The following is a 17341-nucleotide window of genomic DNA, read 5'->3' as shown; positions in this document are numbered from 1 at the left end:
AAACACTTGCATCTAAAAGCTCAAGTTCAAGATGATGTCCCTTGCCTCTATTATCTCATCCTGACATCTGATCAATTAATATGCTGCTCTTGATCTTCAGGATGCCTATTTTCATATTACGATTCACCCAGCCCACCAAAGATATACAAGGTCCAAGTGGGCAGTTGCCATAACCAGTACAGAGTATTCCATTCATCATGTCAGCAGCACCCAGAGTTTTCACAGAGTGCCTCATGGTAGTGGCAGCTTCCCTCAGAAATCTAGCAATTCATGTGTTCCCAGACCTGGTGATTGGCTTATTCATGGGAAATTATACCAGCTAGTTGTGGGCTCCATTCAGCAAATGTCATCTCTCTTTGGACTGGAAATAAACAAAGACAAATAAATAGTCACTGAAAAAAACATAGATCTCATAAGAGCGAGTCTCTATGCTACAACAGTGGTGACTTATCTACCATCAGAGATTCCAAGCCATTTTAGACCTATGTTACCATCTAAGAGTTCACCCCAGGACATCAGTAAGAACTTGCCTTAGACTGCTGGGCCACATGGCTTCCTGCACCTTCATAGAATCATAGAATATCAGGGTTGGGAGGCACTTCAAGAGATCATCTAGTCCAACCCCTTGCTCAAAGGAGGACCAATCCCCAACTAAATCATCCCAGCCAGGGCTTTGTCAAGCCTGACCTTAAAAACCTGTAAGGAAGGAGATTCCACCACATCCCTAGGTAACTCGTTCCAGTGCTTCGCTACTGTCTTAGTGAAAAAGTTTTTTCCTAATATCCAACCTAAACTTCCCCCACTGCAACTTGAGACCATTACTCCTTGTTCTGTCATCTGGTACCACTGAGAACAGTCTATATCCATCCTCTTTGAAACCCCCTTTCAAGTAGTTGAAAGAAGCTATCAAATCCCCCCTCTTTTTTCTCTTCTGCATGACTCAGCACACCAAACTTCCCCAGCACTGCATGCAAGGGTCATTGAAGTCTGTATATCAGCCAAGGAAACATCAACTTGTCATGCCATACGTATTCCACCATGACTCCAGTCATCATTAAAATGGTGGATGGATCCAACCAAAGTCTGCAGAGAGGTTCCATTCTCCCTCCTCTTCCATCTAAGGCTGGTGATGGACGCTTCCACCTTTGGGGAGCCCATCTGGATGACTAAAAACACAGTTTATGGACTCCTCAAGAGGAGAGGCTCCACATAAATGTCCTGGAGTTGAGTCATTTGTCAAGCATGCTCAGTTTTCCTTTTAATCTTCAAGAGCCTTACTATAAAAGTCATGACAGACAACCACTGCAGCCATGTTTTATATAAACTAGCAAGTGTGAAGGAAGATCCACTTCACTATATCAAGAGTCTGCACTACTTTGGAATGTATGCAATTACTGTGAAAGCACCACGATGGCAGTGCATCTACCAGGAATACAGAACATGATCGCATATTGCCTCAGCAGACAAACATACGTGGTTGATAGATGACAATGGGATTTTAACCAAATTCCTCAAGTGGGTTTCTTGCCATTAGAGAGAACAGGAATTATCATGGCTTCTGCTCCAGATGGGGGGCAGAGCCTGGAATCCATTTCAGAAGCATTCCTGATCCCAGGGTCCTTGGATTTACACATTTCCCCCAAATTCCATTAAAACCAAGAATTCTCAAAAAGGTCAAGCAGGTCTCGGTCAAGATGATCCTGGTTGCCAAGGCAGTTTTGGTATTCAGGTCTCAGAAACCTCTCCATCTAAATACTGATACACTTAGTTCTACTACCAGACCTAATTCTCAGAATTGTGGCTTCCCAATCCATTCACTTTCTATCTTACAGCATGGATGTTAGTTGGTTGACAGCATCAGAGCATGTTTATTGGAGGCCCAGGACAACCTCATCTATAGTAGAAAGGACTTTACCAGGCACCAATGTTCTGCTATGTGGAAGAGATTTATAAAATGGGTCTGTCAGGACTAATTGTCACCTTTCAGAACTAAGATTATAGACTATCAATGAGCTTGTTCATCTAGCAGCTATCTCATCATTCCACCTTCCAATTCATGGATATGCTACATTCTATCTGTCACCCCATCATGTCTAGATTCTTAAAAGGACTTATGAGGGTCTAATTCCCCTCCCCACCAGTTAGAGAACCTATCCTTCTCTTGGTTATAAATATAGTCATAGCAGGGCTGATGTGACCTCTACCTGAATCAAGGGCCACTTGCTCCTTGTTTCATCTTTCTGTAAAATCAGATTTCCTGGTAGCAATATCATCAAGTTTGAAAAAAGGTGAGGCAAAACTGCATACATTAGATGGCCTCTTATTACACACAGATAGAACTAGGCCACTCAGAGCATCCCCCAGACTATTTATAGCATATAGAAATAGGGTTAAGGACCAGGTCTTTTCTACTCCAAGATTCTCTTGAACTAGATTTTGGTGTGTATCAAACCTTGCTATAAATTGGCTTCTGTAACCCCACCATTAAGTGTCATAGAGTGGGCTATAAGAGTACAAGCAACTTCTGTTGCCTCTCTGAGCAATATACCAATCATAGACATTTATAGAGTAATAACATGGTCTTCAGTTCTCATATTCATCTAACACTGTTCTGTCATGGAACATCCAGACATGATGCAGACTTTGGCAGAGCTGTCCTACGGTCATTATTTAGATAGACTCCTAAATTTAGATTTAGTAATTCAGATCACTGCTTGTGAGTCACTAGCAGTGGAATATATACTGTACATACACAAGCAACAAAGAAGAAACAATTGCTTACCCTATAGTAGCTGTGGTTCTTCAATACATGTCCCTATATATAGATTAGATTAAATACATTCCACAATCTGCCTCAACCTCTCCCCTATACTCGGTGCTATAGAGTCTGTTAACATCAAGATTTCACAGGGCAAAGAATCTGAGGGGTGGTTGGTGCAACACCACTCTTCCTGGCATAAGGATATATAGGGCATAGACCCGCAACAGATAATGCTGGTCAAAATAATCCATCTAGAGTGCAGTTGGTGCATGTGTTCAAAAAGTGGAATATATAGACAACACATCTTGAAGAGTCAGTTATTGTAGGGTAAATAACTTTTTATTGCATGAGGTAGCAAAGCCTGAAACAACTCCTGAAATTAAAATTAAACCAAATCTACAATTTCTTTGCATTTTTTTTCTTTTAAAAACTTTCCATACTCCTCTGCACTTCCTGCTTTTTGGCCAGGACAGGAATTGGAAATCTCATGACCACAATCATTAAGGTCACAGCATTTCAGAGCCAGATGATCTACTGGAACTCCAATAAAGACTGTTTTCTTAAGATTTACAAATTAGTTTTCAGAGTTTGGGGTAACAAAAACACTATCTGAACCTTTTTGCAGTTTCTCAGTCACTAATTTCAATGAAATCATAACATCAGTGCTTGAAATACAGACTGAGACACCTGATAGGAATTCCCATTGAAATATCTATTGTAGCTGTTCCAAGCTTTCATTACAAACACTGACAGTGGTCAAACTCAGTGGAGGAAAAACCTGATCCCATAAAAGTGAATGGTAAAACTGGCTTTTGAGGGACCAGGCACTTCAGTAATTCATGACAAACTCAATGTGTACATCTTTCACTCTTGTTAGATACATGCTTCCTTCTTCCCTTTTCATCTTTGTGCTAAATGACTACTCTCATTCCATTGAAATCCTTCCTGAACCTTTCAGCAATAACCCTCAAAAGCAGGCTGTGCTTAGTTAAAATCAGGGAAGAAATCTGGACCTTCATCTGGTCAGGTGCATTGAGCACAGACAGCATTTAATGAATAATAATTTACAGCTCAGTCTGTGTTCCTAAAAAGTCTGCAAATCCTTAAAATGAGTTCTATTCTCAGTTTCAAAATAAAATGTGGGTCTCATTTTTTGGTTTCATATCAAAACTATGTGGTACTGATTGACTTGGAAAGTCAAGATCTGAACTTTACTGTGTGTTAGGATATAGATATTCAGGCCTGTCTGTAAAGGCCTATACTCTAAGAACTTAGGTGTATTTTTATCACTTGGCTAGTTATAGAGGTATAAAAGAATCAAAGTCACTGTCTGCCAGTGTAAGGTCCTTCTCCTACTGTGACAGTCTGAGGCCCTGTTCTTAGGCTAAGGCCTTTGGCTAAGCAGCAGAGGCAGCCATAAGCTGGGAAGGGACTGGTCACATCCTCACATTCCAAACTAGTCACACTGAAATAAGGTGCTATTGGGCCGTTAGGAATACAATCCTGTCCTGATAATGCCTATCGCCTCCAGAGAAAGGGAAGTGCCTAGAAAATGTAAAAGAAAACTTAGCTTGATAGCATCCTGTCTGGCAAGAACTCACTTATCAATAGCTGGGATGTGAAATCCTCACTTCTGTATTGTTTTGTTTTGTTCCCACTTTGCTGTTGTTTGTCTGTATACGCAAAAAGAAAAGGAGGACTTGTGGCACCTTAGAGACTAACAAATTTATTTGAGCATAAGCTTTCGTGAGCTACAGCTCACTTCATCGGAAATTTGTTAGTCTCTAAGGTGCCACAAGTACTCTTTTTTTTTTTTTTTTTTTCTTTTTGCGAATACAGACTAACACGGCTGCTACTCTGAAATTTGTCTGTATAATCTCTATCTGGTTCTGTGATTGTTCCTGTCTGCTGTGTAATTAATTTTGCTGGGTGTAAACTAATTAAGGTGGTGGGATATAATTGATTACATAATCATGTTACAATATGTTAGGATTGGTTAGTTAAATTTCAGGAAAATGATTGGTTAAGGTATAGCTAAGCAGAACTCAAGTTTTACTGTATAGTCTGCAGTCAGTCAGGAAGTGAGTGGGTGGGGGGGGGGAATGGGAACAGGGAATGGGAGTGAGGAAATTGGAATCATGTTTTGCTAAAGGGGGAAATAGGAACAAGGAATGGGGGTGGGGAAATTGGAATCATGTTTGGCTAAGGGCAGGAATGGGAACAGGGACACAGATGTAAGGCTCTGTGGTGTCAGAGCTGGGAAGGGGGACACTAAGGAAGGAAACTGGAATCATGCTTGCTGGAAGTTCACCCCAATAAACATCGAATTGTTTGCACCTTTGGACTTCGGGTATTGTTCCTCTCTGTTCATGTGAGAAGGATCAGGGAAGTAAGTGGGTGAAGGAATAAGCCTTCTAACACTGTGGTTTCCCAATCACAGTATGAAAACAGGTAAAACTTGGCAGTTTCAACTGAACTTTATTTTTGATTTTGGGGTTTTAGACCCAAAATTCAAGTTAAAAGCTCTGAAAAGTAGTTCAAAACCAAAGACAATGGAGTTTCAAACACCTTTGATATCTGTAGCCAGATCCCGGAGTCCTTACTCAGTTCTCATTCACTCAAAAGTTACAGAGAAGTTTCTGTATTGAAGTGATCAATAGAAGACAGCATTTCCAAGCCTGCAGTGAAGAGTATAGGATTTGGCCTCATATGATTGTCAGAAGTATCAGAAGATAGTTTTACAAAACAAGTCTGACATTAACTGTGAAAAATCTGTTTTTAGATTGTCCGTTTTCTTTTTATTGGTACATCAATCTTGATATTTATTTATTTATTTTTGGTAGGAATTTATTTAGGAGTTACCAATTCTGGATTTATATCTCGAGATACAGAGTGGTTCAATATGACGGACAGCCTGTGTAGTCTCCTAGACGATGGTAATTCCTTCTTGTTCTTAATAATTTAATAAGCGCAGCATTCTTGGTTGCTTGGGTGGTACATTCATTACACTGTCATGTGAGAGACTCAAGTCCGCACTTAGACTTGTTGACAGAACCACGCTGGTGGGATGTCCTAACCCATTTCAACCCACATTTGCTCCCCTTGAGGTCAGTAGAGATCATTGTGAATTACATCAGAATATACCACCATGTGTATGTAATTGTCGATAATAAAACTAAAAAACTTAAGAAATAATAATAAAACAAAAATTTATAAATATATAGCAGGCATGCATAGAGAAGGAAGGCCTGCTTAGATCAGTGGCAAGTGGTAGAACCTAGTTTGAAACAGTCTTGGTTCCTTTCTTGACTACATTCTCAAACCAGACAAGAGAAAAGGTCAGTATCACAGGTAATGCTTTGAACCCTGTAAGAGAGAAGAAAAGGACATTACAAAGTTGCCACGGTTGTCCCTCCTGGCTAACTGGAGTGGAAAGTGTGCTCTAGAAAGGGCCATCTCCCAGTCCTTTGTAAGATGAGAAGTACTGAAGTACTGGGTGAGTGCTGAGCTGAACTAGGAAACTCTTAAAGAGTCTGTGCTATAATCTGCAAGGCAAAAGGAATCCTCAATTCCTATGGGAAGAAAGATGTGTTTTTTGGAAGCTATTCTGAAGCAGCAAAAACACAACCCTAATTCCACATTACCTATCCTTTTGGTCTTATTTTCAGGTTCAGGCTGGCCAGCTAAATAGCATTAGTGTTAAATTCTAAAACCTGATTTGTAAAAATGTCTCATTATTTTATATGCTGAATCCAGAAAGTAACCAAAGCACTTGTAATGATACCCACAAATGTTCTGAATGGCTAAGTGATTCTTTGGCTTGCGTTTAGACTATGGTCATGACAGGTGTGAATGCACAAAGCAAACGAAGCAGTGATTATTCATAATGCTGTTTTTTCTCTTCCATAAGACTGTGCTGGCCTTTCACTTGTGAATATAATCTTAACGAATAATCATTTAATAATCCTCACTACATTGGGCCTTTTTATCAGTCAAGATCTACGCTATCCATCTGGAAGGATTTTAAATGTATGTGAGTTTTCTTATAAATTTAAGTAACTTTTTAAGCCATATTTGCAAAGTTTAAGACAAATAAAAGTTTGCACAATTGTGAACAGTTATTTATGGAGAAGTCCTCATGGAAATATAGGTAAGGAAGATTTTAACTTGTATGACTAGCGGGATTATATTTTTCTCAGCCTTTTAACATAAGATTAGGAAATTAGGAATAAAGGAAGATGCAGGATTTGTTAAAATTCAGAATAAGGAAATACAACTGTCCCATAGCATAACAGTTAATTTGTTGAGTAATCTTATTGTAAAAATGTTTTGTGAGAAATGTAGAACATTTAGTCATGCTCCTTTTAACTGTTTATTAGATTAATAAACGTTAACACCAGAAGAGTTCTTTTGGGTCATCTAATTTAAACTATCCATACAAGAAGTTCCTTTACTCTATTAGTCTGAAGCCAGGGTTTTCAATGGACTTGCCAACTTATATGTTCTGAAACCCACATATGGATGGGTTGACCAGAGTTGCTTTGCCACCACAGCAAAAGGATTGGATCCTCCTTCGCAAATCATTGGCTGTGCCACAAGTACCGTTCGTTTGATCAGCGCTAGTAGTAAGTGGAAGGTTGGTTGATCACTTAGAACTTGATGCTGCAAGATGCTGAACCTTCTGGTCTTCATCCAGCCAAGCACTTAAGCACATGCTTAACTTTAAGCATGTGAATAATTCCACTGAAGTGAAAGATATTAATCCTTACTTGCAGGATCAATCCTTTTAGTCACACACGTATATTCTCTATAAGCAACTTATTTCATTATGTCCCTAACTGCTTACCGTGGACCAAATTCTGAAATCTGTTTTTAACTCCACACTGTGACACTTTCTCAGGGTGCCCAGGACTGAGAGTCACCTTGTTACCCCCCACCCCTGCCTCAGCGAGAGAGACGTGCTTGTGCTTGTCTGCTCCCTAACACCACCAGTCTGTTAGCTACTCAAACAGTCTCCTTAGAGCTCTACCAGCCCTTACTTTGCCTTGCAGGTAACAAAAGTTAGACTCCAGCTCCTCAGTCCCTCTAAAATCAACCCTTGCAGTGTTCAGCCCCATCACTGGACACTTACAGAAATTACCAGGTTCGCTGTCACCAAAGGGAACTATATACAGTACACATCAGCTTGTTTGATTCACCTGACACTTTGCTTAATAACACACCACTGAGATGTATTTATAATAAAAACAAGACTGTTTATTCACAAAGAACAGAGATTCAAAGATTCAAATGAGTAGAGAGTAAGAATATTGGAAACAGAAGTATAAGATGCTTCTTAGAGTCTAAACTTAACTTTAACAGGCTCAAATCCTTGTCTGAAGTAGGTTTTCACCTAAAACAATTTCCCAACGCCACCATCCAGCATGGCTGGGATCCACTTTTTATGAATGCAAAATGTGCTGTCCTTTTTGCTCCCTCAGTGGATGGATAAAAAGTTGTTGTCCCTTTCCCCCAGAGGTAGTCCCGTAAACCTTTGAAGTGTATTCTTTTGAAGTGCATCCCCAGATAAAATACTTCTCCATTGTTCATTTTCCTGGGTGCTCCTTTCCTGTTGACTTCACAGGTCTCTGCTGATTTGGAATGTATATGTAGCTTCACCAAATGTGTTTGCCTCACCATGCTTAATTTACATCAGAGACAGGGATAGGTGAATAGGCATGCTTTGTCTGGCAGAAAATCCATTTGTTAGCTCTGCCTTGTTACAGACTTTACAATATATTTTCAGTATGTATACATAACTCCTTATACAGTGTCAGTACATACATTTCACAATGATATTAATGACAAGTGTGTCACTGGCTTTTATTTAATTCCTTAAACAACACTCTTTATGGATAAATACCATGGAAGCAGTGTGTTAGGTGTAGTGAGTGCATCAGGCTTGACAGGAGTTACTGTTACAGAGCAGCGAACCCTTTGTCAGTAGGCATTGCGGGTTCTGAGGGTCACACCCACTCACTAAATGGTAATTTTGTCTGAGTAAGGATTTATGGATTAAGATTTAAGGATTTGGCCTGATGTAAGTTAGTAAATTACTAATTTATCTTGTTTAAAGCTCAAAATACGTGTCACTAGCCAAATTTTGCCCTTATTTACACCTGAGCAAATATATAGAGATTTTTGTGTGAGTGTAGCTGCAAACAGAATTTGGCTCCATGTACTTCTATATACTTATAAAATGAAGCTATGAGAATAAAATTAGACTGATCTGTAAATGAAATATTTATAAAATTAAAAACTCCTAATTACAAGTTGTCAAAACAAATCCTATTAACTTTTAAATAATTTGTAATGTACATGTTTCTACAATTTATTGCAGACTGGATAGCCAATGATTTTCAATCAGTTTATATTGGAGAGAGGTCTAAATCAAAACCCTGGATTCAAATGTCCCAACAACTTGAGGAAATTCAAAACCAAATTGGGATCTGAACTCTGGAGCTCAGACCCATCTGTCATTTCTGTTAATCATGAACATATTTAATAATAACTGACAGGAAAAGCATTTGTTGATTGTTAATGACTGGGTGGAGAATTTGAATATGCTTAATATTATTGTTCATGAATAGCCAAGAAATGCCCTCCCCTACTGATTATATTAATATGTATATTACATACAAAAAAATGCTAAAAGAATATTAAGGTTGCAAAGTCAAGCATTCAACATTTTAGTAAATACCTAAATTAAGGCTGTGTGTGCAACCTTAATTTCATCCCCTGGTGCACATGTATTGTAATGATCTTAATTACATGATCCCATACTAGTATTATTAATTTTTTGCTTTTTTTCCCTAGTTCACCAAACCGAGCTTCTGTGGCTTTGAAAGGGTGAGAATCTTGGAAAAGTAGTCTTCTTAATTTTCTGTTTGTTTTCTGTGTTCACAGTATAAGATCACTTTTACTCCAATGAATTAATATTTTTTAAAAAACACTGAAATATTTTTAATTTCTGGGTTAGAACACCACAATTGCCTAACAGTTCACAAAATCATTTTAAGTTAGGCCAGCCTACTAAGAATAATACAGCAGAGGGAATTGTAGGCATGCACAATTTACTTTCTCGTATTTGAACTTGGCTGTGGACACTGAGTAGCATTATCATGGGATCTTTTAATAACTACCACTTATCAAGACTTTGGTTTCACATGTTGTTTGAAAAATTACACCTCCAACAGCTTTATGTTCAGGCCTTGCTTATTCCTGACTTGGAGATTCAGGAAGTGGCTGTATTCTCCAACTCCTCTTTTTCCATCAACCTGTATTTATTCTTATCTACATTATTGATCAAGCCCAACCCTCCTTGCACCCTCCAGTGTCTTTGCAGGATTCTTTAATGCAAACTAAGCCATTATTTATGTACAGAAAAATTATATCACAAAGGGATGCAATTATTTTAATTATGTATTTCCCTCTGTTTCTCATAGGATGATTATTTCAGAGCAAATGTATGGTATAATGTGCAATGTCTAGCTAACAAAGAGAGCTATGAAGGTGAGAAATTCAGATGTGAAAATTTTTAAATCTATGAAATGGAGGGAGAAAAGGAAAAAATAGTAAAGCTTAGTTAGGAACTGAGTTGTGTTCGGAATAATAACTTAACCTGGGGTTTTCACAGGAGCCAAAGGGAGTTAGGCACCCATATCCCACTGAATTTTCATGGCATTTGGGCACCAAACTCCTCCCTTAGGATCTTCTGAAAATCCCAGCCTTAACTATAAAGTATCTTTAGTTTAGGGGCTGATCCCCCAACCATTCTCCCACAACTTACGCACCCATGAAAAATGCTAAAAAAACAGAAATGTTGTGGTTCTTCTTTGAGTGGTGTCCCTGTGGATACTCCACTTTAGGTGCACATGTGTGTCTGCACCTTTGATGGGAGATTTTTGGTAACAGTGCCTGTTCTGCCCCTGCATGTGCTCACACATCCTTGTGCCACATACAAAGGCTATATAAGGCTGCATGGGCAAACCATCCTCAGTTCCTTCTCAACCACCTGCATCCAGAGATGGAGCCTAGTATGTGCCTGTTTAATGTGTACCTGTTTCCCCCCCACACACACTTTTATTAGTGTTTTAGCTTTATAGTTAATTCTGAATCGTAGTAGGTTTAGTACCTGATAGTTGGAATGTTGGAATCCTTTTTTTCTTTTTCTTTTCTTAAAATATGTACACGTGTGTGCACGCACACACACTTTTGTTTTTTCTTTTTCCCCTATTGAGGGGTTTGAACAACTTTTTCTTCTCTTGGTGATGCTGGGCTCCCTGGGATGTAAGAGGCCCCTCTTGTCGACAAGCAATCCCTGTTAGTGACAGGCATTCCCACTGGATTCATTGTTTGAGAGAGTCTCACATTCCCAGCAAGTGTAAAATCTGCTTTTCTTTTAAGGGAAGATGCCATAAAAACAGGGAAATTAAGTAGAGATTATTAATAATGGAGCATGCCTTAAGACTGGCTTTGGACCCAAGTACAGAAAACCCCCTGTACAGGGATCCTCTGTCTATCAGTGCCCCGTTGTCATTGAGATCACCGTGATCGAGAGCTTCCAAAGGAACACAGCAACAAAACCCCGGTCTCCAACACTCTCTGTAAGGGACCGGGGCTCGGCAGTCTGGCCTAGCAGTCACAGCTGGGCTGGAGTCCACAAGTGTCAGGGACTGTAGTCAGTGAGCACGAGTCACAGGAATTGCTAAAGCTGGGTTCATTAGGCAAGAATCTGTGTCAAAGTGAAGTTAGGATCAGAGACCGGAGATCAGAGGTAATACCAGGCAAGAGTCAGGGTCACAGTCAGGTTGAAATCGGAGTCTGGAGATCAGGAAACAATGTGAGGTCCAGAGTCGTAGCAGGTCCAAAAGCTGTGGTATTGCCCAGACAATTTCCTGGGGCATTCTCCAGGATTAAATAGGATGATTGGCCAATCAGAGGGCCGCAAGGTACTGTCACTCTGGCTCCCTTGGGAGCTACTTCCTGTGGCAACTATTCTCCACAGTGCTTCCTGGGGTCCTGGTGGCCCAGTGGGAACATCAGCCATCACTGGCTCTACAGACGAGGGTTTTAGCCCCACATCCTTATGCTCTCCTTGAGTGCAGTACTGATTACCACACTGCCAGTACCTAGAGCTTCCCTCTCCAAGTATAAGGAAGGGGATAAGAGGAGCAAAACAATGGAGGGTTCATCATTAAAGAAGATCCGGTCCCCAGAGACCTCAGGCCCCAAGAGGAGTGATAGTGAAGCTCCGAGTATTAAGCATGTTAAGTCTTCAACTAAGTCCCATACTTCTTTGGTTAAGGGCTTGGTACCAAAGACTACTACTAACAAGAGACTGAATCTTCAACCTCCTTAGTGCCGCCATTAGTGCCTCGCATAGCGGCCTCTGCAATATCATTGGTGCCAGTACCAAGTTCTGTTCTGCAGGAATTCTGGTAGCTGAAAGACCTTATGGTACCAGATGAGCCTGAGTCTCCTCTTCTTGCAAGCTCTGGATGCCTCTCAGTACTGAAATTGGCTGGGTCACTGACTGCTCATGTTTCCGGGAGACCTACATCTTCGACTATTCATGAGGAGGAGTTGTCACGTTCGATACAATCTGTGGAGGAGCATTCTGACTCAGACTCTGAACTTTCTCCAGATCATTCCAGGAGAAGTTATTCCCGATTGCAGATGCAACAGAGACAGGACACCAGACCCCTGCCTTCCAACAGTTGAGATGACCAGCGCTGGATTCCTCCCTCTGTGCCTTAAGGTCTCCCTCATTGGCCTTACTGTAATCCATGATCAGAGTACTGCCAGCAATTTCAAGTGGCCTCAATTCAGTCACACAGGGAACACAGAAGATCTTGTTCCCCAGTATTATTCATCCCTTTTCCCCATTCTGAGCATGAGGAGACCTTTGAGGAGCAAGAGGCAGGGGCAGACAAGGCCGTGACCCCCATCTTAAACATCTCATCCTCACTGGATGAGTCAGTCAATAGTTGTCCCACCATCACTATCATTAGCTGACAGCTTTAGATCATTCCAGGACCTGATGAAGTGGGTCACTGGCACCCTGTAAAATCCACCAGAAGATGTCCAGGATTCCCATCACAAGCTCCTGAACATATTGCACAGCTCTGCCTGAGCACAGATGGCACTGCCAATTAATGAAGCCTTCCTGGAGCCAGCCAAGTCCATCTGGCAAACTCCACCAACACCCCCACCCTCTCACATGCAAGAGGGCTGATAACAAAAATGCTACATCCTGGTGTCTCAGGACTGTTAATGTACCCAGACTCAGTCTGGTATCTGTACCCAGTCAGGTCCTACAGTCAGTCACCTGGTGGATGAATGCATCCAAAGTTTGTAGAGGAATCCTTTTAAACCAGAATCCCCCTATAGTCATATTAACATTGGACATTTCCCTCTGGGAATGGGCAGCTCATTTAGGATCCCACACAGTCCAAGGCAAATGTTCACAACAGGAAAAGCCCTTGCACATCAATCTATTAGAATTAAGGGTGTTCAGAAATGCTTTCCTCCATTTTCTTCCCCTACTCAAAACCACGTCTATCAAGATCATGACAGACAACATAGAATGCATGTATTATATCAATCATCAGGGTGGAGTGCATTCCCCTCGCTCTGCACCAAAGCAATAAAGCTTTGGAACTGGTGCATAGCCAATCGGATAGTGATCTTGGCTTCTTACCTCCTGGGTATACAAAACACCATGGTGAATGACCTGAGCAGACATTTCTTCCTAAATTACATACGGGAGCTTGTCAAGGCTGATTCCCCACTCTAGCACTTTGAGTGTAGAAGGTGAGGGTCCACAAGGATTCTAAAAATTAATACTGGCCACTCCAGGCTTGTATTAAACTCCCAAGGTTACAGCTTTTCCCTGACCTTGGATGATTAGATGCTGCCACCACCCAGATGCAAAAACCCGTTTGATAACCCCAGAAGGCGCACTTGGGAATTCCTTCCTGTGGGGTACTGTCAAGCCCTTTCACCCGCCCTCTGGGGAAGACCTGAGAGAGAAAACAAAAGAAATCGGCTGTTGCCACCAGCTAATTAAATGTGCACAAACCTCTTAGGACACAAAATCCAATCCTGTTCTTAAAAAAGGTAAATTTTATTAAAAACAAAAAGAAAATACATTGAGAACTCAGGCTATTGCTAGATATAAAAAACCCACTTACAAAAATTCAGCATCAAGAATGACCTTCTTGAGGACCAGCTAAAAGGTTACAAGCGAAACAAAAGCATTTTGGGTTAGCACTGAGGAGTCCACAAGCCATAAAGAAATAAACCTAATTGTGTTTTCCTAGACATTTCCTGATCTACTTACATATCTGGGGGTTTCAAGTGAGTAGTTTCTAGATATGATTCAGATGATTTTTTCATACCTGTCCCCAAGCTTCTTACACCATAGTTGCATTCCCTTCTCTCCGGGAGAACAACATAGACAAAGGGGACATTTTTTTCCCAGTTTTAAAAAGTTCTAGCCTTTTTTGGTCAGGTGCCCACTCCCTTTCTTTTACGTATGCAGGGAGACTTTTTAACCCCTTACAGGTAAAGCAAGTAAAGAACAACTACAGTAACTCCTCACTTAAAGTCGTCCCGGTTAACATTGTTTTGTTACGTTGCTGATCAATTAGGGAACATGCTCATTTAAAGTTGCGCAATGCTCCCTTATAACGTTGTTTGGCAGCCGCCTGCTTTATCCACTGATTGCAGGAAGAGCAGCCCGTTGGAGCTAGTGGTGGGGGCTTGGAACCAGGGTGAACCGGCAGCCTCCCTATCAGCTCCCCGCTCCCCTAAATTCCCTGTGTGGCAGCCGCCACAGGCTATCAATTGTGGGCAGTTCAGCTGTCCCTCCCTACACTGCCATGTGCTGCTCCTGCCCTCTTCCTTGGAGCTGCTCCGGGAGCTTCCTGCTCAGTGTGCAGGATGGGCGGGAGAAGGGAGCTAATGTCAGGGTGTCCCCCTTCCCCCTGCTCCTGTGCCCCGCTTACCCCATCTCTATAGAGTGGGGGGACACGACAGGGCTCAGGACAGAGGCAGCTTGCTGGCAGCAGCTGCTGTCTCAACTTGCTGATCTAATTAAAAAGGCAATGTACTTAGAGTAGGGTCAGCATACTTAAAGGGGCAATGCACATCTCTCTCTCTCTCTCACACACAGGGTGTGTCTCTGTCTGTCTGCCATGTTGTCTCCCCTCCCTCCATTCCTGCCGCCTTGTAGAGTGTGAGGCTACATTAATAACAATGCGTTAACCCTTGAGGGCTCAGCCGAGTGCTAGTTCATCATTCAGCACTAAGGCATTTCTTGGGAAATATCCCACCCTCTGACTTCACCACATCAACCAAGCTTCACAATCATCATTGCTGTGTACAGCATTATACTGTTTGTTTAAAACGTATCGTGTGTGTGTGTATGTGTATATATATATATAAATAAAAAACAAATTTTAAACCCTTTACATATATAGTCTTTTGTCTGGTGAAAAAAATTTCTCTGGAACCTAACCCCCCCATTTACATTAATTCTTATGGGGAAATTGGATTTGCTTAACATCATTTTGCTTGAAGTCGCATTTTTCAGGAACATAACTACAATGTTAAGCGAGGAGTTACTGTACTAAGAGGATTTTTTATATAGCTAACTGGATGGCTGGGTGTCCATAAAAGGGAGCTACCCTCCCCCCTTTTCATGCATCACAGAGCTGGACTCTCGAGTCCTTAACAAAATACTTGTAGCTTGAGGATTTCCAGAGATCAATCTTCTTGCCATGTCAGCCAACACAAAGAGCAGGAAATTCTGTTCCTGGCTCAATCCCCAACCTCTACGAGACACTTTCCTCTTTGCATGTACAAAGGGTCTTTTCTATGCATATCCTCCAACTTCATTTCTCTTAAAGGCCATTATCAAGATCAGACAGGACCAAGCCAAAGTCATTTTGATTGCATCATAAGAACAGCCATACTGGGTCAGACCAAAGAACCATCTAGCCCAGTATCCTGTCTTTCTACAGTGGCCAATGCCAGGTCCCCCAGAGGGATTGAACAGAACAGGTAATCAAGTGATCCATCCCCTGTCACCCATTCCCAGCTTCTGGCAAACAGAGGCTAGGGACACCATCCCTGCCCATCCTGGCTAATAGCCATTGATGGACCTACGCTCCATGAATTTACCTAGTTCTTTTTTGAACCCTGTTATAGTCTTGGCCTTCACAACATCCTCTGGCAAGGAGTTCCATCAACTTGACCATGACAAGGTTGGTTTCCTTACCTCATCAAATTTATATCTCACACTCCATGGCAGCTCCCAATCAAACCTCGAGTGTTGTCTCAGGATGTGGGTCAGACACTTCACCCCAATCTGAATGTCCTGCAACCTTGGTTCCTCCATGGGCTCTCAGGATTAGAGATCGCATGTTCTTTGGAAATACAAAAGATACTGTTAAATACCAGAAAAGAATCTATTAGACATACTTGTCTTCAGAAATAGAGAAGTGGTGTAAGCGGTGCCATCTTTCTACTGTTCAATCTTGGATTACCTATTGGAATTGAAAAATTCAGTCCTTCCTAGGAGTTTCCATCAAGGTTCATTTAGCGGCAATAGCAGCTTTTCATATGCCAGTAGAAGGTTTCTCAGTATTTGCTCATCTAGCCACAGCGAGATTCCTAAAAGGATTTATCAATCTTTTTCTGCAGATTAGAGCCCCTACATAGCTTTGGGATTTCAGCCTAGTTCTTAACTGTCTCATGAAACAACCCTTTGAGCCATTAGCTACATGCTCGCTGCTATATCTGTCTACAAGGGCTGCCTTCTTGGTTGACATCACTTCTGCTCTAAAGGTTGGGGTGGGGGTGTCTCTAATGGCAGATACTCCCTTACCTTTTCCTTGGAGAACAAAGTAATCTTTATGACCTTATCCAAAGTTCTTACCTAAAGGGTCTTCTGAATTTCATATCATCCAAACTATTCACCTTTCTTTTTTTTTTTCCCTTCAGCCACAGTCTACACAATAGTCTGCTTTTAATGCACTAAATGTTAAGAGGACATTAGCGTTTTACTTGGATAGAACTAGGCCATTCAGGAGGTCCCCTAGACTCTTTGTTTCTACTGCAAATAGGTCTGAGGGAGCACCTGTCTCCACTCACAGACTTTCTAAGTGGATCTTTGGATGTGTTATTGCCTTTACTGATTAGCTGAGGTTACACCTCCTCTAAGAGTGACTGCATGCTCTACGAGGTCACAGTCTACATCTGTAGCTCTACTCAAAGACATTGATTGCTGAAATCTGCAGGGCTTCAGCATGTTCCTTGATGCAAACGTTTTCCAACCACTATGCCCTAAATCATGCTGCAAGATCAGATGGGGTAATAGGCAACACAGTTCTTTCTTCAATGGTGGACTCTGTTCTTAAACTCCCACCTTCTTAAAGGGTTATTGCTAGGGAGTCACCTAAATTGGAAAAAGAAAAGGAGTACTTGTGGCACCTTAGAGACTAACAAATTTATTAGAGCATAAGCTTCATCGGA

The 17341-nt window shown here is 41.3% G+C and overlaps 1 protein-coding gene across 1 annotated transcript in view; it reads left to right on the top strand.

Annotated features, from left to right (window-relative positions):
- Window positions 1-17341, top strand: part of CATSPERB (cation channel sperm associated auxiliary subunit beta) — a 104900-nt gene that overhangs the window by 25893 nt on the left and 61666 nt on the right. Inside the window, exons 7-10 of the mRNA XM_038406101.1 lie at window positions 5605-5697; window positions 6672-6790; window positions 9617-9649; window positions 10246-10312. Coding sequence (XP_038262029.1) covers window positions 5605-5697; window positions 6672-6790; window positions 9617-9649; window positions 10246-10312 — 312 coding nt within the window. The remainder of the gene's footprint in view (window positions 1-5604; window positions 5698-6671; window positions 6791-9616; window positions 9650-10245; window positions 10313-17341) is intronic.

The sequence above is a fragment of the Dermochelys coriacea genome, chromosome 6 (assembly GCF_009764565.3).
Source record: "Dermochelys coriacea isolate rDerCor1 chromosome 6, rDerCor1.pri.v4, whole genome shotgun sequence".
NCBI lineage: Eukaryota > Metazoa > Chordata > Testudines > Dermochelyidae > Dermochelys > Dermochelys coriacea.
The sequence above is the reverse complement of the archived record's forward strand: the minus strand, read 5'-3'. Positions and strand labels throughout refer to the sequence as shown.